Source organism: Embiotoca jacksoni, unplaced genomic scaffold, assembly GCF_022577435.1.
Source record: "Embiotoca jacksoni isolate LCO1_2020_lvr unplaced genomic scaffold, fEmbJac1.0.p SCAF_22, whole genome shotgun sequence".
Taxonomy (NCBI): domain Eukaryota; kingdom Metazoa; phylum Chordata; class Actinopteri; family Embiotocidae; genus Embiotoca; species Embiotoca jacksoni.
The window spans coordinates 8720081-8743858 of record NW_027185363.1 but is presented as its reverse complement, the minus strand read 5'-3'; the positions used below and the strand labels follow the sequence as shown (position 1 = coordinate 8743858).

Sequence of the window (23778 nt, the reverse complement as noted above, 5' to 3'; positions counted from 1 at the left end):
CTTTTTTGATCTTTGACCCTTGATGAATCAATGTTTGGACATGTTTCCAGCTCTTCCATAAGAGACAGTTCTCTGAGAACTTCTCACATGGTTTGTATTAATCAATATCTTAAGGCCAACAATTGCAACTCGTTCATGTTTTGTTGGAAAAAAGTCTTTAAAATCCAGATAGGTGCAGCTGACTTTTGTTTTTCTCCTCCATATTAATCACCTCATGACCCCTTGGATTTATGAAGGGAGTCTCAGGAGGGGGTCTGAACCTTATGTAAGAAACCACTAACTACCTCACTGTATCGTAGTTGAAAATAGCTCCACGTTCACCAGCTTCAACAGTGATATGCTCATTAAAGCATCAGTATTGATCATGTAATTTATTATTGGTCATAAAGGACAGTTTATTGCAAATATTATTATTTAAATATTAATTTTTTTACCTTTCATACTTTAAGTAAATTAAACTGTGACTTTTGCTAAAAGTATTTTAACATTGTGATCTCAGTACTTTGACTTGAGTTAAGGATCTAAATACTTTTTCCACCACAAACTCAAAGCATCTCATATCTCTCTCTGCAACAACATTTAGACGCAAACAGAAAGCACAATTTGAAGCCGATGCTTCTCTCTCCTTATCCAACCCAGAGGCTGATCGTCTGTCACCAGAGTGGCTGCATCTGCAGAGGTGAAGGCTGTGATGAGCAGGACGACCTGCAGACACAGCAGGAGCAGCAGCGCAGTTCTGTCCATGATGATGTGAGTAGTCTGATACAGCTCTGAAACACGCAGACTTTGATATACTCCCTGCTAACTGATCATTAACATGTGGATTCTCAGGAGGGAGTTAAGTCAACACATCCACACACACACATGCGTATTTTGAATTTAGTCAGATTTCATCACAGACCGTGTGTTGGCCTGAAATCTGCTCCCGTCTGTTGCGATCCCTCCTGATGTCTCTGTCAGAAATCTTCCTTACACATATCATTTTGTAAACCATCAATGTGTTTATTTGCCGTGTTTTTTGAAGGTTATCCAACGTCAAATGTCTAGTTGTTGTATTCAGGCCACTTCAGAAACATGAGATGTTCTGAAATCTTTTTAAAACTAGCACAAGACCGGTTAGTTCATTAAAATGTACGTTTAAATGTCAATATATTCACTGTGTCAATCAGACCATTACGTCCTCTGCTTTAGGTTTCACATTAAACTATAGATGTACAGTATTTACTAACCCAGCTGATCACTGAACACTGATAATAAAGACAGTATCACAGCTGGAATCAGTTGTATTGTGAAGATCCGATTATGAACTGTGTTCCTGATGGGAAAGCAGCAGCATCTTTAGTCAACTTTATCAGAAGAAATACACACCTAAATAAAACTTTAGTCTTTAGTCTGTCAGGAAACTGTTAACGGATGGACGCCTCAAAGATCATGTAGCCTACTTCATGTGAATTTCTGCAGACACTTTATTTATCTATTCATTTAAATACCCAAAGTGAACAATTGTAAAGAAATTAAAAGCACTTGGACTTTACTGTATTTTAAATAATACAGTTACTGAACATGAGACCAGAAGCCACTGTGTGTGGAGTCTGCATGACCTCGCTTTTTTCCTTCAGTCAGGTGAGCTGGTAACTCTGGTGAGAATTCGCCCCATTCATTACATTACATTTGATTTAGCTGACGCTTTTATCCAAAGCGACTTGCAATAAGTGCATTCCAACCATGAGGGTACAAAACCCACAACAACAGGAATCAAGAAAATACAATTTCTTCAAGAAAGCCAAACTACAAAGTGCTATCAGTAAGTGGCATTTTAAGTGCTACTAAAGTTCTAGTTTCACACTGCTGAACCCCACCTCGTTCTTTCTGTGTGTTCGGATAGACTCCAGCCTCCTGCAACACTCAACATCATCACGTTTTATTTGATGTGTAAAAAAAAAAATCTAAAATTAAAGTCATTTTAGGGAATTAAAATATCTATGCATATAAAAAAAAAACAACAATAGACTGTGGAAACAACATTAAAAAAAAACACACTTTAAACCAACTGAATAAAAGAAGTACACATAGAATTCTTCCTGTAATAGAGGAATAATGAACATTATTGAATCTAAATGTAGATATCAGAAGCTAAACGTGTCAGCACCAAATGAAGACTGTATTCGTGATGCAGAGTTCATGCTCTGATGGATCAGATTTATTTTAATACCAAATGACAAAGTAGCAGTTAACAGCTCTTGTAATAAACAGAGAAACTCTGTGGAAGAGAAGATGTGATCGGTGCAGGTTTTCCTGTCGGTCTTCAGCTCTCTGATCTCGTTTCCTCTTCTGATCACTGACACAGAAAAAAGGCCGACGACTCACTGAGCCAGAATAAACATTTCTGAGAATAATGGATCGATTACAGTGTCACAGGTGAGGGTTTTCTCTGTTTACTTTATGTCTACAATTGACAATTTATGTGCATATAATCTGTATCAAGAACATTTACGTTTTTTTAATTTATTATTTTGCTAAAACTTTCACTGGAACCCTCGTTGTTGGTTTAACCTGTGAACAGAGACAGAAAAAGAGATTCAGAAGGTCAGAAGGAGACGCACAATTCAGCACGGTTCAAAGAAAGTCAGTGGCTCACTCTGTTTTCTGTCTGCAGGTGCTGAACATGAAGGCGACACAGTCAGCGCAATTGTTCTTTCATCTTTTCTTTTGCAGCACACACTCCATTGAGGCCTTTTAACTTCCATTCAACTCTGCCACCTTAACGGGCTCTGACTCACATGTTCAACAGTCCCGTCACAGCCATCCCTAACCCTGTTGTATCTCTCAACAAACATTTCCACATCTAAAATCAGGTCAAAGACTGTGCTGATGCCTCCTCCCAAACTCACTTCCTACGTCTCACCCCTTTCTCTTTGTTACATCTGATCATCAGGTGCTTAATCTCCATCAAAACCAAAAATAATTTCTCAGAATATTACTTTATCAATTCATAAATAAAAAAAAACAAACCCAAAAAACATTACCTCAATAACTTGATTTGATTTTTTGTTTTTATACACCTTATTAATCCCCGAGGGGAAATTTCATTTTTAATTTTTTCAATTTTTTCAATTTTTAACAAACTGTGAGAACATAATTTTTAATCAACACAAAAAATACTGAACACATTCTGAGCCCTGATATTTCACACCACAACCACTTTCTTGTTTGTGTTAATTCTTATGACAAAACAACTGTTGTGAAATTTGCTTGAGGTTTAGTATGTCTTCATGTTTCTCAGGATAAACTGGAATTCTTTACCAATGCGGAACAAGCTCACAAACTAATACCAATTTTGACCATGTAAACAACTGTTTTTTTCAACATGTAGATTCACTTATTTTATTGAAAATGAAAACAACTAAAAAATCAAGCAGATGTGGTCTTACCCGGCCGAAAGATGAACATGCACCTGGTGCGAAGGCGCAGTAGGAAATCCGTTGTTGCATCACTGGTCTGCGCTTCACTGTGTCATCCCCAGTTTTTCCCTAAACCAGCAACAAAATCAAGATGAAAATACATTATTTATTTTTGCACAGGAGCTACTTCATTCAGTTTAATCTCAGCTGTGACCCCAAAACAGGAGGAATATTACAATTGTATTGCCGTACTTCTGTTCTTTAACTACTTGATACTTACATTTCAATTTACTACTTTTTTTTTTTTTACCAAGCTTTAGTAAAAACAAAACAAAAAGAACCTGTCTGATTATCTTATCAAATAAAAAACACCGTTAAAGATTAATCCAGTCGTTTCCAGCCTTTTTTGATCTTTGACCCTTGATGAATCAATGTTTGGACATGTTTCCAGCTCTTCCATAAGAGACATTTTCTCTGAGAACTTCTCACATGGTTTGTATTAATCAATATCTTAAGGCCAACAATTGCAACTCGTTCATGTTTTGTTGGAAAAAAGTCTTTAAAATCCAGATAGGTGCAGCTGACTTTTGTTTTTCTCCTCCATATTAATCACCTCATGACCCCTTGGATTTATGAAGGGAGTCTCAGGAGGGGGTCTGAACCTTATGTAAGAAACCACTAACTACCTCACTGTATCGTAGTTGAAAATAGCTCCACGTTCACCAGCTTCAACAGTGATATGCTCATTAAAGCATCAGTATTGATCATGTAATTTATTATTGGTCATAAAGGACAGTTTATTGCAAATATTATTATTTAAATTTTTTTTTTTTTTTTTTTTTTTTACCTTTCATACTTTAAGTAAATTAAACTGTGACTTTTGCTAAAAGTATTTTAACATTGTGATCTCAGTACCTTGACTTGAGTTAAGGATCTAAATACTTTTTCCACCACAAACTCAAAGCATCTCATATCTCTCTCTGCAACAACATTTAGACGCAAACAGAAAGCACAATTTGAAGCCGATGCTTCTCTCCTTACCCAACCCAGAGGCTGATCGTCTGTCACCAGAGTGGCTGCATCTGCAGAGGTGAAGGCTGTGATGAGCAGGACGACCTGCAGACACAGCAGGAGCAGCAGCGCAGTTCTGTCCATGATGATGTGAGTAGTCTGATACAGCTCTGAAACATGCAGACTTTGATATACTCCCTGCTAACTGATCATTAACATGTGGATTCTCAGGAGGGAGTTAAGTCAACACATCCACACACACACATGTGTATTTTGAATTTAGTCAGATTTCATCACAGCCCGTGTGTTGGCCTGAAATCTGCTCCCGTTTGTTGCGATCCCTCCTGATATCTCTGTCAGAAATCTTCCTTACACATATCATTTTGTAAACCATCAATGTGTTTATTTGCTGTGTTTTTTGAAGGTTATCCAACGTCAAATGTCTAGTTGTTGTATTCAGGCCACTTCAGAAACATGAGATGTTCTGAAATCTTTTTAAAACTAGCACAAGACCGGTTAGTTCATTAAAATGTACGTTTAAATGTCAATATATTCACTGTGTCAATCAGACCATTACGTCCTCTGCTTTAGGTTTCACATTAAACTATAGATGTACAGTATTTACTAACCCAGCTGATCACTGAACACTGATAATAAGAGACAGTCTCACAGCTGGCATCAGTTGTATTGTGAAGATCCGATTATGAACTGTGTTCCTGATTGAAAGCAGCAGCATCTTTAGTCAACTTTATCAGAAGAAATACACACCTAAATAAAACTTTAGTCTTTAGTCTGTCAGGAAACTGTTAACGGATGGACGCCTCAAAGATCATGTAGCCTACTTCATGTGAATTTCTAAAAGGAGGGAGTTAAGACAACACATCCACACACACATATGCGCAATTTGAAATTAGAGTCAGATTTCATCACAGCCCGTGTGTTGGCCTGAAATCTGCTCCCGTCTGTTGTGATCCCTCCTGATGTCTCTGTTGATCAGTAAACATGCTGTGTGCCAGCAACGTCATAGCTATCAAATATATTGATCCTCGTGGACAACATGTTCTCCACACCACATTTTAAACGTGATTAAAACACAAGATGGGTCACATAAAGGAAGTAAAAGTTGTATAAAATGCTCCATCCATTATTTATGCCTTTTTTAGCCTGAACAGGGTCACATGAGTTTGAATTATATCCCAGCTGACTTTGAGCAAATACACCCAGGGACAGTTCACCAATCCATCGCAGGTCCAACACTGAACCTTCTTGCTGTGTAGCTACAGTGCTAAACCACAATCCCACCCTGAACTAAACTGAGAAATCCTTTAATTTTTGTGTATAAAAGATTGATCCCCTCAGTGGGACCACACAATGAGGTGGTCACAATTAATCTACCTCTTTGCATTAAGAATCCTACTTGAGAAAACACGTCTTAGTTATTTCAACCATTTTGGCCAAATCTTGTTTTCAGATAATCAACGGTGGAGCATCCTTTAAATTACATGCTCATGTTAATTAAAAGGTTATTTTATTTTATAAATCCAGCTATTATTGGAGACATCAAACATGATGGGATTCTTTAGTTTCACCTCACATACTAAATCTTGTTTGTAGCAGACTACCCAAAAGAAAACTGCAAAAAAAAAAAGAAAAAAAAAAGTAAGGTAAACTGACTCCATCTTGTGGTCACATTACAGAATACATTGGATAAAAGATTTATTATTTAGATACATTCAAATAACGGTAGACAAATATTATTTCAATTCTTCTGCCCTGTTTTCTCCCTCAATAACTTATTTCAGAAAGAGCAGAGCAGCTCCCAAAAGGACAGTCATGTAAATCTGTCTCTGACTTGCAAGAATGGACATTTTTAGTCAGTTTTGTTCAAACAGATGCATTTTATTGCAAATAGAAAAACTTGCGGTTGTGTTGCGGATGTTTTCAACCACTTTACTTTGATTATAACAAACCATACAAAGCGAAATACTGCTAAAGAAGTAGATGTTAGTCCTTGACAACATTGTTTTTCATGGTAAGTGCAGACGTTTTCTCAGCAAAGACCAAGAAATATAACAGACCAACACACTGAGATAACATATGCAACATTTTTGTGTACAGTTATGTATTTGAAGATTCACTTCTTAATACGAATTAGAAACAAAGACGCCAGTGAGGAGTGAAGCAGAAGCAAATGTATCCTTCCAGAAGCAACAAATAAACTGTCGATCAGTGAAATTCAGTTCAGATCTTATATTATGGTGCTCTCTAAATATACTTTTTACCATACTCACGTATATAAATCATCCGTGGACAATCCTGCTCTTTACAGTAGAGCCTTTTCTCAAACATCCTCCCAAATTTTCAAGAATTCAGCGTATCAATTATTTTCATTGTCCAGTGTCAGCACAGACTACAAATATGGTCCTTTCTTTCATCTTTATTCTATTCTTACTTTTATAGTTATATGTTATATAACATCACGTCACCACGACCACATTTAAGACAATGTCATCGTGATTTTTGTCAATAACTTGATAAAGATCAGTTTCTTGTGGATTATAATTACAGAATGTTAAAACCTTAATTGTGAACATTTTTGTTTTTTATAAAAATATTAGTTTTAAATGAAACATTTTGTAAAGTTTTTCAGTTGGAGGCTTGAAGAGGGGTAGGTAGCTGTTGTAATACCAGCTGGCCCGATGGTAGTAGCGAGGTAAATGTTGCACCATCAATCACTGATAAAGAAGAAATATAAGCAATATTTGGTATTACAAGCAATATAATACCAGATATATCAAACTGCCATCTCACACATACACACACACACACACACGCACACACACACACACACACACACACACACACACACACACACACACACACACACACACAGATAAATAGCCTAAGATTTCACAACTTACTTGAAAAACCAACTTCATTGTGTTGTAATATGTGACTTTTTTTCATCATACCATTTTCAGCTTAGTTTAGCATAAACACTGCAAAACAGGGGAAAGCGGCTTTACCGGCTCTTTCCGGGGTCACAAAATCTGATTACCAGCACCTCCAAAATTCATGCAGGGTTTTGCTACAGCCTCTCTGTGTACTTGACATTTTTGCCCCTCTGAAAAAGAAAGTAGTTAAACAGAATAGGCTGTCCCCATGGTAGGCATGAATTGAAGCTGTTATGATACAAAATGTGTTTGTTGAGTATCAAATTGTTATTGTTCACGTAAAAAAAAAAAGCTTATTCAGATGGTTTGGAGGAGCTTAGCTATGTGAAAAGATGTTACCAAACATGAATAGCTCTCGCACACTTTCATTTTCTCAAAGCAGCTGTCTGGGAAAATTATTTTTGGATACTGTGGCTCTCGACCTAATCTTTCTGGCTAACTACACATCCATATCTGACCTGCCTTTAAACTACTAAATTATTGAAAAAGCTGTTGTAAAACACTTATTAGATCAGTTACACAACGCAACTTAAAATCTCCAATCAATATTTCAGAGCGCACCACAGCACAGAAACTGCTCTAGTTAAAAACACAAATAACCTCCTCATTGCTTTAGCCAAAGAACTTGTTTCCATTCCCGTCCTCCTGGATCTTAGTGCTGCCTTTGCAACTATCGATCACTGCATCTTATTACAAAGACTACAGCCTGTTGTGGGAATTAAAGAAACAGCACTAGACTGGTTTAAGTCATATCTATCCGACAGATCCTAGTTCATTCTTCAACAACGACTCCTCCTTGCCTACTAAGGTTAGTTGTGGAGTCCCTCAAGGCACTGTGCTTGGTCCAATACTTTTTTATCCACATGCTTCTTTTAGGTAATATCGTAAGGCAACGCTGCATACCTTTTTATTTGGATGCAGACGACACCCGGCACTACCTCTCTGTGCTTCCACATGAAATCAAACTATTAGACAGTGTTCAAGCATGTTTAAGAGTCACAAAGGTCTGGGTGACTAATAATTGTTTACTTTTAAATACGGATAAAACTGAAGTCATTGTACTTGGCCCTAAACACCAATCACAGTTACTCTGGATGGCATTGTCTTGGCCTCCAGCCCCACTGTGAGGAATCATAGTGTCATCTTTGACAAGGATATGTCCTTAAAATCAAACATAAAACAAGTCTCTATAGGGCTGCTTTCTTTCCCCCTACGCAACATTGATAAAATTAGAAATTTCTTGCCCTGAACTCAGCTGCAAGAGTGCTAGAGGTTGGCAGGAGAGAGTACATTTCCCTTGTTCTGGTGTCCCTTCATTGGCTTCCCAACAGAGAACAGTGATCAAAATCTGGACTTTTATAGCCCTTAACAACCAGTGCTGTACAACCCGAACAGACCACTGCGCTCTCAGAGTGCAGGCCGGGCCATGGTCCTGAGAGTCTCGAAGATGGAAGGCTTCCATCAGGCTTTCCGCCCGTGGAAGCAGCTTCCAGTTAGGGTTTGGGCTGCCTACACCCTCTCCACCTTCAAGACCAGGCTTAGAAAGCTTATAATTAAAGGGATACCGAACACTCACCACCCCCCAACCATGCTCTCCATTGCCTCATCCAGCTTCAATCTTCCTCTATTGTTTTGTATTTCTTCTACTACTGCTGTTAAATTTAAGATGATTGTCCTTTACTGCACTTTCAAAATGAATAACAAAAGCACTTTAGTTGTTTACCTTTGGCCTCCGCTGTGTTTGTTTGCTTTTTTCTTTGCTAATTTTTCCCTGATATGTGTATTTTATTTTGCTGTTTTCTTTGCCCTCAGAGTTTCCAGACCTTGCCACCAACCTGCTCCTTATTATCACCCACAGCTGTCTGATAAAGTGCCTGTCTGCAGCTTCACCCTGTTTTACCTTCTTGCTTCAAACTCCTGTTCTGTTTTTTATTTTTTATTTTTTTACCATTTTAGGTTTCTTTGCTGATTTTGGATCGGATCAATACCGATTAGACTAAGCAAACAACATTATCCTCCACCCAGTCCAAAACAACACGTGTTCCTCATCAATGCAGGTGATACAGTGGCAGCTAGGATGTGACAACATGATATGGCTCTGGGGTTAATTATATACGGGCTAAACATAAGTGTAAAAAAAAAAAAAAAAAAAAGATAAATCCTTCAACAGTCATCATCAAAATCCGTTTTTACTTTGTAACGATCCCTATCCTGATGTGAACTCTCTCTCACGCTCACTTTCATCACCTCCGTTTCCTTGCATGCGGAGAAACTGGAAGTAGACCCAAAGCAGCCATTATCCTGATTTTCCCGCAGACCGGCTGCACTGTCAGACCTGCAGCGGTCACTCACCAACACTTTTCTTCAATTTCTCCTCCACCTTTGAAACGGAGGAAACGAGTGAACAGCGCATCGCTGACTTGGATCATATTACTTTTTTTTTTATTGCAGATATTTCACACTGGGATTAACCGGAGTTTTAGACTCCTTTGAGAAGGCGCTTCAGAGGTTATTTCAACCAGCGAGGGGCGGCAGATTTAAAGCCCGGTAAGTTTTTACTGATATAAAAACTTCCTTTTAAAAACTAGTTTGTTGTCAGCAGCCTGCAGGGAAATCGTGAATATTCCTGGAAATACTGCCTATAACGTGTAGGTGTATATGTACGATCAGTCCTGAGGACTTTTATTTTGGTATTTAGACTTTTATATATTCAACATCCCTTCTAAATTCATGATTACGAAAGGTTTTTTTTATTAGCTTTTCATCCTCACGGATTCTCCGTACGGTTTGATCTGCTGTCATGTCGCCGTCAGTTATATAGAAAAGTTGGCTTGAGCTCCATGTCTGACTGAAAGAGAAATTTCTTTCTCAGGAATGTATTAAAATCCAAATCCTGCTGGCTGTTAATACCCCTCATTTAGTTGTGTAAGTGGCTCGGAGGACTTCAAAATGCGTTTTAACTGCGTGTGGACACGGTTGTGCTCAGTAATGTCCAACAGGCAGGTGTTTGTGTGTGAGCTGCCAGTTTTAATGTAGATAATAAAGTTCAAAGCTGCACTAATAACCTCACAGATGCGTTATGGGATCGTCTCCCACACTTCTATAGTTTGTGGAGATTTCTAATTGATTGTGATCAAGTAAAAATACTGCACAAAAGTAGAAGTACAGTATATCAACATAATGATCTTGCCATATCAAAAGGAAAAGATTATGCACAAAACCGCTCATTTAATATATAAGTGACATTATCTGATTGATAGAGACCTTACTGCAGAAGCTGCATTATCATTTTATCAGGTCTTTAAGGGTTCACTCAAGTGTTTTCCAGCCTTGCCTGCTTTCACAAGGTGACAAGGTCAGTCTGAGGGGTCATGAGATGAGTAAAATTCATCTTGTATTTGTTTTTTCTATTTTTTTTTTTTTAACATTATTTCAGAAGTTCAGTGGGGAAAACGCAAAGGAATCTGATTTATAACAGGGTTGCGAACCAGAAAGGTTATATATGTATTGTGTTAAAAAAAGAGAAGGTATTTACAGCTATTATACAAATGTTGCTTATTGTCCTTATTGTAAGTCGCTTTGGATAAAGGCGTCAGCTAAACGAAATGTAATGTAATGTAATGTTGTTTTGTTTATACAAGTACTATAAAATGGAAATTCGAGCTGAAAATTGTTCTCAAGTGTAATACTTAAGAAAACGTTACTTTCCATCACTACTACATGGCTGTTTACTTTGCTATTTATGGATACTTTTCACTGTAAATGTTTTTTTTTTTTTTCTTTCGTGCGTGTTTTGTAACTTGCACATTTGTCTGCGTTTTAGATGAAGACGGCGAGCTGATCGGTTGGGTTGGTTCGAGGGGTTGACTGACAGCCGGAGGGATGACAGCGATCGGTCAGAAGCTGGATCTGTCCGGACTGACGGACAACGAGGCGGAGCACGTGCTGCAGGTGGTGCAGAGGGACATGAGGCTGCGCAAGAACGAGGAGGAGCGACTCAGGTGAGTTCTGGCCTCCAAGAGAAAAAAAAAAAAAAAACACGCTGCGATACCTGCTCGGCTCCAAAACAGCACGCTACTAACTACTAACTAGCAGGTGAACACGGAGGAAGATTTGGCAGATAAACGCACAGATATCAAAGTTGGTGGAGACCTAAATGGAGCTAAAAGAGAGTGAATATTGAACTTGCGCACTTTAAATGAGTGCTCCTGTTTTGTTTTGTGTCTGCTGGGTAAGTAAATGGGCAACTGTTGGCTTACAAGCACATCATAGTGGTTTCAAAAGATAATACGCTGTCCTGGTGTTTTTGTTTCTAGAGCTACCTCCGAGTTTAAAGTGTCAGATTTAGAGTTGTAGTTTTTTTTTTTTTTATATATTATTATTTTAGTTTTTATGAGTCAAGAGAGAAACAAAACCAAAATGTAATTAAAGCGTTGTATAAAAGTACAAAGTGCTGCATTAGCAGTGTGGATATATAGGAGGCTTATTATACCCTTTTGTTCTGGAGCATTTGAGGTATTTGTAAACCTTGGTGGAGATTTCCCTTCCTGCCTCTCCCGCTCTGAAGTGTGTCCTGAAAACACCAGACAGGAAGTGAAGCCCTTTCCTGTTGCATTCAGACCAGCTTTACTCCAAACTTCTCTGCAGCTTCCAGACCCCAAACGCAATACGTATAAACACGTATACACAAAAAAAAAATAGGTTAATAAGGTGGATTTGAACCGAGTCTCCGGTGCTTATCATTCTTAATCTGAGAGGTACACAATAGAGGCAAATTATTTGGGTACTTGTTGAAGAAAATTCAAAGGTTAAGAACGGTTGGCGTGATTATGTCATTTCCTCGTGACTCCCTTACTGCTCCGCATGCTTTATTTACACAACACTATTCCTTAGCTTTCTTTGCCAAAAAAAATACTTTCAGCAATCAAGAGAATTCAACCAAAAGATAAACCTAATGGCTGCAACTTCCTTCAGACTTCGGGCAGCAAAAAGCCCTGAGGTGGAAGTTTGCCTCAGTTCATTACGAAGTTGTACGTCTGTCATTAACAGAAAATGTGGTTCCTTAAGATTATATGAACTGTGCACTCGGGTGTTAATCAGCCCAGTATGCTTGGAAAGCCCATTATATCACTTCTAATGAGGGAACGCGTGTCCATCACTGTTGTGCTAGTTTGCTCGTCATGTAATCTTTTAATTAAAAAAAAAAACTAACTTTTTCAAACAAAATTATTTCCTGAGTACAATTACGGAGAGGTAAACAAAATGCAAATAAGAACACTCACATTCAGTCGCCAAGAAGCGAGGTGATTTTGCGCAGCACACAATAAAATCTCTAAATGAAAACATTTATTAAAAATAATAAATTCATGAGAGGTGTCAAGGTGGAAAGGCCTCCACAGATTTCTCCCCAGCTACAGAACTCCACAAAATATCTCCACATCTTCTTAAAGGGAGTGTTTCTGCTCAATGAGAAGTACTTTTAGCCCTTGTTTTGTTGCTACTTCTATTTTATTCTGTATTGTTTCATTAAGTTACTGGATTATACAGCATTTTTGACATTAGGGTTTGTTTTTGTGTGAAGCACTTGGTAATATAAGTTTAGAAAAGTGCTATATAAATACACATTATTATTATTGTTATTATTTAAGAGCAAGAGAGTGTAACAGACCTTTAAGTCAGAGGGGAAGTCTGGGTCTGTTTACTGATTTCCAAAATTTTAATCTGTTTTGTAAGCTTTGGTTATTCTCAGCAGGACAAAGGTCGACAAAGTTTTTTGGGTTCACAGACAAGCTCACAGCTGTAGCATGAATCTGTCTCAGACGTGTATCGTAGTGCTTTAAACCGACAGGTATAAATGTGGTGGAGGAAAAAAAAAACATTATAACAGTTAATTTCCACGTAAACTGAAAATTGTAAGCTTCGTGAAGATCAGATGTGTTGCAGGAAGTTGCATTAGACTGCATCTGTTTTTGCTGGATGCCTTTAATAAACTGGTAGTTTATCTTAATATCACATGATATACAGTGTAAGCCTGCCGATTTACATTCCTCTGATTAAAACCTTGGTTGTTTGGTTTGAACCCTGATTGGCTCTATAGACCCAAAATCCTGTAGAAATACACTTGTTTTGTTTGCATTGTTACCTGTGTGTATTTGCATGACTCTACCTGCCTCTTGATGCACACAGAGGCCCATCACCACCGTCTGACACCACTGAAACTGAAACTTACATTGTTCTATCTGAATCATATTTGCACCTGGAGGGTTTTAGTTTTTTTGTTTGTTAAATCCCCACATGTCGTGACCCAAAGCGATTAATTGGTGAGCTTTCTATTTCCCCTAACTTCCACATGTGCGGCAATCGAGGTGCTTACCAACGGCTAATCTTCTTATTTTTTACCAGGTGGGATTTGAAGTGTGAGGACATTTGTCTGAGTTGCTCACGGGAATAAAACAACAGTTTTTTATCTTAGCATCAGTTTTTAAAAGCTGCTAAATTATGTCGAACAAGATCTCGTACCATTTCAATTTCTATACAGACTCCCCCCGAGATGAAGCCAGGAGTCTCGCTGAATGTCAAACAGCGATGAGTGATTGACGTGAGAGTGTGGTAACGCAGTCAGGGTCTCAACTTAAAGTTTAGAAATAATGCAGAAGTGTAATGAATGCATTTTGTTGCTTTTTACTTCCTTTTTTCTAATGCAGGGAATGACTGTCATTTTTATACCAGTGTGGATCTGCTCAGATAACTGAAATACGGCATTTATGACTGAACTGATATATTAGATAAAGTGTACTGAATTGCTCTCTGGGGTGTTGCAACAGAAAAATTACTTCAGAGAGAAAACAGGAAGCATAAGCTCCCGGTGAGATTAACAGATTTCATGTACAGGCCAGCAGGGGGCGTGTTGAGCAGAGCAAAGGCCAAACATCACATCTAATGTGTTTTATGTTGGTTAGTTAAACATCCAGGCTTAACTAATGTCAATATTAATCACAGCTACTTACTGTGTGTGTATATGTATTATAATCTGTATTTACAGTTTCCTGTGTAAAGTGTGAGTTCACTTGAGGAAGGAACAGACTAATTTGTTTTTATAATCTCTGAAATTAATAGAATCTTATATTTGCCTGTGTAGGAATGAAAGTATATGTCTGTATTACAGAGATTTTACTCACAACACTCACATGCACACGCACATCTTGAATCAAGTGTCTGATAAACCGACTGAGCGATACACTGAGATATCAGTGAAAACGAATGCAGTCTAATACAACGACCCTTTAATAACTCTCCACAGGTTATAATGTGAAATTGTTTTATAGAGGTGTTGATTTAACTGTTTGGTTATTTTGGAGGATACAATTTGTACTCTTGAGATGTTGTGTATATTCTGTACAATTACACTCCATAGACTCAACTTCTCTCAGGAAATATAAAATCAGTACATTTTTTCCACAAGTCATTATGGCGCTATTCACTAAAGTCACTCCTCTTTATTATTTTTCTGGCAGTTCATCTGACAATAACTCCTTCATTAATTAGATATTAGGCCTTAACAACTCGTATGTTTGGGGGTGTGTGGTTGACAGACCTGTGTAGCAGTTAGGTTTCTGCTATAGGTGGGCGGGTCATAGTGTCCTCAAGTTCTCAATTAGATTGAGTCACATCCACAGTTGGCTCCTCCCCGCCTTGTCCAAATATGGTCACTTCTGACTCCAAAATAGAGAGATGGCAGCAACGGCCGAAATCTGAACTCGAGGTTTCAGAACGGCAGTTCATAAACCGGTGTTTGACATCGCTGTTGGTTACCGCTTGGCTAAAAGACGTCTTTAAACTGCCCCCTGCTTTTCAAATGCAGCGCCGCGGAAATATTTTCTTAGCAACATTATGCATCTAGAGCAATACAACTTGTCTCCTTATAAGAAACAAAAACAGATCCCCCATTCAAATCTTCAAACACAAGAAAAACAGACAAATCTGCATGCACACAAATCAGTCGACGTCAGCTTATCACCAAGAAACAGGCTGTTTGTGAGGATTATTGTAGTCGACACGACGCAAGCCTCTTCTTGTTTGTTTTCTTTTTATGCCTGAAGCCAGAAAGCTCTGTTGGATGAGGGTCTGTGAGGACAGCAGCGCACAACATACTGTATAGTCCTGATTTACTGTTTAAATGAGGTATATTATTGCTGCTGTTGTTTCCATTTCTGCATCTGACCTCTGCCGTTTTGAAGGGAATTTGAGGGAATTTGTTTGATTGCATGTATATTTCTGCATGTTACTTCACCATCATGCTGTGAATATCCCACTGCCTCTGTCTGAGTGTGCAGGAGTGTTGTGTCTGAGTTATTTATATCGTCCATTGAGCTTCAGTAATGGACATCCTGCCGCAGACATGCATCTGAGGGACACTGTTAAATTTTTATAGTTTGAGAGTTACAAGTGTCCCTTAAACATCAGTGGTTAGAATTTTCTGTTCAGAAAATGTAGCTTTCCAAAAGGTCTTCTCAGTTATCTAGTATATGTAAAACTAAAATGCGGTAGAAACAAAAATGATTACTTTTGTAATTTTGTTAAGCAATATTCCCAATTCAAACATTTCAAAAATTATTATTATTTTTTTTTTACTGTTTTTTTTCTTTTGCTATCTACATTTCTACGAAAAGTGAACATCTTTGGGGTCTTTGACTATTACTTGGACAAAACAAGTTACTTTAAGATAACTTAGACTTTAGAGACATAATAATACATAAATATTGAATAAACAATCGCTTTGAAAGAAATGATCAAAAATCAACAATGAAAATTATTAACCGCAGCCCTATTTGTGTGTTTTCAATCATATTCTCATTCTCTAATATTTCCACTGTCAATCTTTAGTGCAGCCCTGTATCACGGCAAAATGTGTAATACACACGCCTGTCTGCTACAGGGAAGGGTGACTTTGACACCCCTGCTGTGGTCTAAGATGATGTACAAAAGCTGCTAAAGTCCGTGTAAGGAAGCAATCACGGACTTTGATGCAGGAGGACAGGATTTGAGTCCAGGAGGTGACAAAGTGTTATTTGGTATTTAAAAAAAAAAATTTTCCCTGCCTCTAACATTGTGTGTTTCCACCTAAAGTACGTGACACCGATGGTCTCACGAGGCAAAGACGTCACATTAACTCTTCTCTCTAGTGGATGGACGTGTGTATTACATACTTTGCCATGATATACTGGGTTCTTTTTATATATATATATATGTGTTCAGGTGTTTTCAGGTCTTTACTTTTTCTTTCCCTAATAAGCTTTATTTTTTTAATCAATCATAGACAGTACAGGAGGTGGATTACCTTTAGGTTCAAAAGCAGGAGGAGATATGTGAGAACAATCTGTTCAAAAGACGGAGGTGGGAAGCCGAGAATTATGAATTTTGCATTGTGAATTTCAGTTATTTGAAACAGAAATGAAACTAACTTTTAAAATCCCCGGTGGCTCCTTGTTTCTGCTTCTGTCCTCATCTTGTCAGACTCCATCAGTTTATGCTGTAATCACCTATAAATGAGTCAGTCACTTTGATGCTCCAGCTGTCATGATGTGAAAATAATGGATTTTTTTTGGACACTTCTTGCGTGTTTTACACCCGTTTCTACTTGTTTCTCTGTCTCTTCCTTCATCCATGTTGTTTTTATAATTTCTTATTTGTCTTTAAGCCTGTCACACGTGTCTGCTTCTGTTTCAGACCTGTAACTACTCATGTGCGTATGTAGATGTATCAGTGCTTTTCTGTAGTATTTCTGCCTTTCCTTTCTGTTTCTGCTGCTGCTTTTTAAAATAAAAACAAAATGCCCCCAAAAAGTTATAATAAGGTAAAAAAATGTCTGCATTGGAGATCTGGGCTTCAAAGTTCTTTAATTCTTTACCTTCAGAATAATGTCACCATAAGGTCCGTTAAGAAGCTATTCTGGAGCTTTCAATCATATTACATGATCTTCATCAGCGGGTGGACCTGCTGAGGCAAGTTTACATTTATCTTGAGGGCTTCTCATTTTTTGGGACTTGTCATCGCTGCTGGCTTACCAAAAAAAAAAATAGTTGACGATCACTTGACACTATTGAAAGCTCCCGAACAGCCACTAAATGGCTCTGTTGGTTGGATTGTTTCCGCAGCTGCTGTTTCCAACATCATGGATGAACTTTAACCCCTAAACTTTGACCCCCAGCCCATTTCTGCCTGATTTTACAGTCCTCTGTGTGATGCTTAAAATCTTTTCATGTAAAAATCACAGACCATCAGTAAAGGCTTCACTTGAAGACACTGTTAACTTTATAAACATAAATTACGTAACTTATTATCTCCAAGGATTGAACAGATGGCGTCTTCTAATTTTACACCAGTTGTAGCTTTTAAGTTAACAATGAATTTGAGGCCTTTATTCAGATGATGCAGACTTTAGTTTTGGTTAATGAGCAGCTTGTTCATCAGCGTCACATTTACCTAATTGGTCTTGTCTTGTGATGTTTTTCTCCAGCAGTGATAAATGTTTCTGGTTCTCCAACATCTGTGGCCACATATGCAGATAAGCTGCCATCGAAGAGGCACACTGATGTGTTATTCAGCTCAGCCTCTTTTTACAACCTTTACACGAGGCCTTTCAATGGACGTAGAGTGACAAACATTGCTTTATTATTTAACCAGACATTGTATGAATGAGAATTTGAAGGCATTTTACCACCTTGATGTGAGCTGTATCACATGTGGCAGCTTCTTTTTTCAATCATCATTTAACATTTTAATGATGTTTATGACAAAATGAAATGACCAAATTCTTCAAACCACTTTAATTTCTACTCCATTTTCATTAAAAGGGAGGCAGAGGATCAGTGTGTGTTTGTTTGGTTACGAGCACTCCGTGTCCTCATTATGATAATCATCCTATTTGACACAGTAACCCACGACGGTCGCTTTATCCTGACAGAGGAGCTCCTTCTCAGCCTACTCACTGTATCACACATTAACATCATTTTTACAAGGGTTTATACATCACACACACACACACACACACACACCCTGGTTCCACTATCTTTCTCCCTCTCATCAGCCTCTCTCTCTCTCTCCCTCTCATCCACCCCTTCCTCCTCCCCACAGTGAACTGAAGCAGGAGCTGGACGAGGAGGGCAGTCGCTGCCTCCTGCTGTCACAGCAGAGTTGCTTCAACCGGCGCTGCTGCATCCGCTGCTGCTCGCCCTTCACCTTCCTGCTCAACCCCAAGCGACGGTGCCAGGACTGCAGCTACAACGTGTGCAAGGCCTGCCGGATCTACAACAAGCGGGACGAAGCCTGGTTGTGCTCCTCCTGCCAGAAGTGCAGGTAAGGTTGGCGGTGGTGGACGGGACCGCGGTGGATTTGGATGCAGTCTGTGAGTGTGTGTGTGTGTGTGTGTGTGTGTGTGTGTGTGTGTGTGTGTGTGTGTGTGAGTGAGAGTGTGTAGCCATATACAAAAAGGCTAAGTTCAGGATGAGAGGCTGACAGTGACGTCAAAGGTTATTAAGGTCTTACTCTGCTGCTGGAGAGATGGATTTAGCACTTATTACAGTCACTAAGATACAGTACAGCATAAAGAGTCCTCCGGCTCTAATATTTATATTGATGCTGCATGACAGGAGAGAAAGAGACTTAACAAGGCAACACAGTCTGAAGATGTGAAACAACATAAAAATGACATTTTGGGGAGTTGACCTTCTCTTTTGAAGGATACGATCTTATTCTGTATTTGTCCGAAGGCTGGGGAACACGACAAAAGAACTAGTTTGGACGACAAAGTGATGGCAACCGTCTTGAATGCTGTCAGCTGTGGAGTCATACTGGAGGCAGAGACGAGATCATCATTCAAAACTGGAGAACACATTTTCAGACAGTCTCTCATGAGAAGCGCTAGAAGTTATCATCAAAAGAAGGAAAAAAGAGCTTAAGACAAAGGTTGAACATCTGCTACCTTTCTAACCTCCAAACAATTAGCGTGACTGTTATGTTGTCGGTTTCGGAAAGTCACAGACATGATGAGTTGTATGGGGTTTCAGAGGGAACGAGTTTCAGATGCTGCAAAAATTAGATGAGCTCTGCGGTTGAAGGAAATTGACTTTTTAAATGACCACAACAACATTTTAGTCCATCTCTCAATAGTTTCCTGCCATGTCTGATGCACAATGCCCTGAACCACTGGTTCCTACTGAAGAATTTTTTTGTGTAATGTTGAAGAAAACATCGGAATAATCTCATGTTGCTGTGTTTGGAGTGAGATTGTCTCCCTTAGAGTGTATTTTAAAATTTGACCGAGCAGCAGACAATGCTTCTGTTGCAGAATTAAGTTGCTTCCTGAAAGATTTCTGTTTCATAATAATCTAAATACAGTTTAAAAAATGATGTGCAATGTATATCTAACCAGTCAGATATACAGTCCTGACGTCTCTGTTCATTTTAAAAAGCTGTACCTGCATGCATATTTTTGGAGATTTGGACAGTGAACATCAAAACTGAACACTGGAATAAAGATTCAATAGCCGTAAATTCATGCTTTACCACTTTAAAAAAATAAATAATAAGGACTCTATAAAACATTCAAACATTTTTAAGTATTTCTCATAGAAAATCTCTTCTTGTTTACTTGCATCTCAGCTTTAAATTGGCAGATGTCTTTTTATTTTTCTTACCAAATTATTTTTCTAGAGCTGACAGGCTAGCTGGTAGTTAAAGCCTCGCTGACAGTTTCCTCCAGTTGTCTGCTCCGTCTATAGGAGGAGACCCCCTGAGAAGCCTGAAGACGAGTGACACTGTGCGACTTTGTGTGTCACCTTCGCTTCCTGTCAACACACCCACTGTACACCCCATCACACTGCCACTCAGCGAACAGATGGTAACTCATTAGATATGCTGACATGAATATCCTACAGCTGTCATCCCTAAACATTCAGTTAAACCTCACTTCATTTCGATCCTGAATAAACTTGAAGATAAGAATAAGTCAGATAACTGTAATTACATTCTTGTATCAATTAGGTCTCCATCACAGCTTCATCTGTTAAAAGGCTAAAAATAGACATTTCTCATCAACTCAAAGCTACTATGTGTATATTTGTTTTAATCAGTAATAGGGTCTTTCAAATTATTACATTTCTTGAGAGTAGATTCTTCAGTTTATTTTGTGTTACCCTCAGCTTCATCTGATGGCCAGCTGCCTGCCTCAGGTCCTTTTCTTCAAAAAGAGAATTTAAACTTTAACTGTATTTTATTATATAGTCATTAAGAAGCTGTGAAAAGGCACGTCAACGTTCAAGTCCTTAAAATGTTGTGGCTAAATAAGCAACAAAGTTAAAACTAGGGAAAAACTCCATAGTTTATTCATTATTAGGAATTAAATGCAGCTAACTACCATCGTCACTGCTGATGTTTTAGTAAGTCAGATTTAATTAAAAAGCACATTTTCACACAACAGAGGTTGACCAAACAGAATTAAAACAGTCAAATAGACTTCCTCGTAAGGAGAAATTAGCAAAACAAAAAACATTAAATTCAAAAATCAAAAGCAAGATTAAGCCATGCGAAGCATACAAGAATGTAGGAAGAGTAAATTAAATTAAATTAAATGGTGGTTAATGTGGAAAAGCCCATTAAATAGGTTTTTTAACTTGTTTTGAACATTAGTACAAATGTTGACAACCTGTCAACAATACATTTTAAAATCAATCCTATACTGGATAGGTATCCAATACTTTTTGGCCCGACAACATTAGTAAACAACCGTCATCTGATTATCATTGGTCGACAGCCTTTTCACACTTTCAGTGATTGAACGCTAATTTCCTGCCCACTCACTGCTTATTAGCTTAATTTTAAATGATCTTTGGTGGGTTTGAACACTAGTTTTGTGTTGACTGAATGCAACAGAGGATTCATTCTGCGATGGTTCAGTCACTGTTATGCTTTTCTTTCGTGAATACCACCTCCTTTGTGCAGATCAAATGGCGTCACTGTGATTTTGTACAAAGCCGACATGCCACTGTTGTATTGTTTTCCTAACTGCCTTATCTCTGGAGGGGCAGTCACAAGATGCCATTGAATCTGACACTGTTGCTGTTTAATTACTGTCTTACCGCGGAGCTGCCAGTGTGAAGCCGCGTTGTCTTGTTGACATTAATTTGACACACTTCTGTGGCTGTCTGGTGCTGGCTTCACTGTCTGGTTTTTCCTTTAATGATCAGATGGTTTGAATATTCTGCCTGCTGAGTCTCCTGTCAAACTCCTGCTCTATGAAGTGGCTCCAGACAGTTTGGCTAACGATGTTAGCGTCTGAGTGGAGGTGAACCTGCACAGCTGCCTGCAGCTGGATGTGTTCATCCCTGCCTGTAAGTAAACTATAGAGCACGCAGGGCGGATTAAGTTATACAACGGTGCAGAGGTTCAGTCTTTGGAGCCTGCAAAAGAGAAAAGGATATCAGTGAGTGTGTTTCCTGAAAACCACTGATGTGCCACAAATATGTGTCCGATAAATCAAAACAGTTCTCTGCCTCTATATATTTACTTATTGTTAATCCTACTATTTCTTTAAAGGTTCATTATTATATATTTTCTCTCCCAGCCGTGTTTGCTTATGGATTTGTTGATTACTTAGTCCCAGGGTTGAAGGATCATTAATGTGTGTGTGTGTGTGTGTGTGTGTGTGTGTGTGTGTGTGTGTGTGTGTGTGTGTGTGTGTGTGTGTGTGTGTGTGTGTGTGTGCGCGTGTGCGTGTGTGTGTGTGTAGGGGAATGTTGCTTGACCAAACCATTGCTACTGATTAACGTCACTTTAACTGTGCTTTATCTCTTATTCACCTGTCTACGTCCACTTTCTTCCTGATATTACGATCACAATTAATTGTTGCCAAAGGTGAGATGAGCGACATACTGAAGGTCTGTCTCTCTGTCTGTCTGTCTGTCTGTCTGTCAGGTTGTTGAAGACACAGTCCCTCGAGTGGTTCTACACTAATGTGAAGAAACGCTTCAAGAGGTTTGGCAGTGCCAAAGTGCTGAAGACTCTCTACAGGAAGCACCTGGCGGAGCACAGTGCACTTTCAGACCTTACTGGTAAACTCTACTTTTATTACAGCATTTCAACCTGTTCGGGACAGAAACAGAAAACCGTGCTTGACAACAAATATGACACCTGAAAATGAACTAAAACCTGAGTACCGGTTCACATCTTTTCTATAAGCCTACTAAACACTGTAAACATCAACTACATGAGTTGGATTTTGTTTGAGTTTGTCATACAATATGACTTTGATATCTCAAAGCAGAGGAGAGCAGACGTTGGGAAAAGGGTGAAACAGGATTAAACTCTTGGCTTTCATCTCGCATAACTTCAGCAGATTACTGAGGCTGCTGGCAGACTCCAAGTATATTCATGTTTGTTTTCTTCCTCCATATCTTCTCACAGCAGGGAGTCTGTGCTTCTGTATTAGTTTTTTATGATACGACATTCAAGTGAAAACACTGGTGCTGTTACAAAAACATGTATACAAACATACATTTATACACTTTTGGCCTCAATATTCTGATTTTTAAAGCTGATCATTATTTGTATACTGACAATGAGTCAAATTAATAAGTATAATCTGAAATTAGTCCCTTACTGTTTGCTAACATGTTCACCATATAAACTTCATAAGATGGCGCTTAAACCCCTTTTCCAACGGCAGTAGCGGCTCTGCTTCACTGTACTCACTATTTCTGGTTTCCCATTGGGCAAAAGTTGGGGATAGTACCCGATATTATATTTGTTATCTTCAGGAGCCAAGAAATCTGAGTCGGTACTAAAAGGTGATGTGAAAACACCACTGATTTGTCAGAGAGAACGCACATTCACTGTGTGCAGAAGATCCTGCACAAACCTGCCGTTGTTAGCTAGCCAAGCTACTATTACAGGTATAAAAAAAAAAAATGTCACTGAGGAGGTACTATCGGCAGTGAAAAACGAGATACAGAAAAATACCTGGCACCAAAAAACAGTTCAATTTCATTTATACAGGACTAAATCACAACATAAGTCTTCCCAGGTCACTTAACATAGTAAAGCCTTTACAACAGATCTTTACAACATTACAGAGAAGAACCCAACAATTCACCTCTGACGGTGGAAATGAAAAACTCTCTTTCATCAGTAAGAAAGCCTCAGACAGAACCAGGCTCAGAAGTGGGCGGCCATCTTCCTTGACCGGTTGGGGTAAAGGGAAAGCAGAAACAGGGAGAGAAAAGAACAGCAAAGAAATACAAACAATAAACTTTGGGTAGGTTGGTGGGGCCAGCAACTACAGATCAGAAACATGCAGCTCCAGAACCAGACATACCTGCAGAAAACACACAAAAAGTACAAAAAGAGAGAACACACAA

The 23778-nt window shown here is 38.6% G+C and overlaps 1 protein-coding gene across 1 annotated transcript in view; it reads left to right on the top strand.

Annotated features, from left to right (window-relative positions):
• The first annotated feature begins 9762 nt into the window (after positions 1–9762).
• Positions 9763–23778, top strand: part of myripa (myosin VIIA and Rab interacting protein a) — a 28854-nt gene continuing 14838 nt past the window's right edge. The window contains exons 1-4 of the mRNA XM_069157762.1: positions 9763–9913; positions 11190–11367; positions 18500–18721; positions 22337–22473. Coding sequence (XP_069013863.1) covers positions 11249–11367; positions 18500–18721; positions 22337–22473 — 478 coding nt within the window. The 5' untranslated portion in view covers positions 9763–9913; positions 11190–11248. The remainder of the gene's footprint in view (positions 9914–11189; positions 11368–18499; positions 18722–22336; positions 22474–23778) is intronic.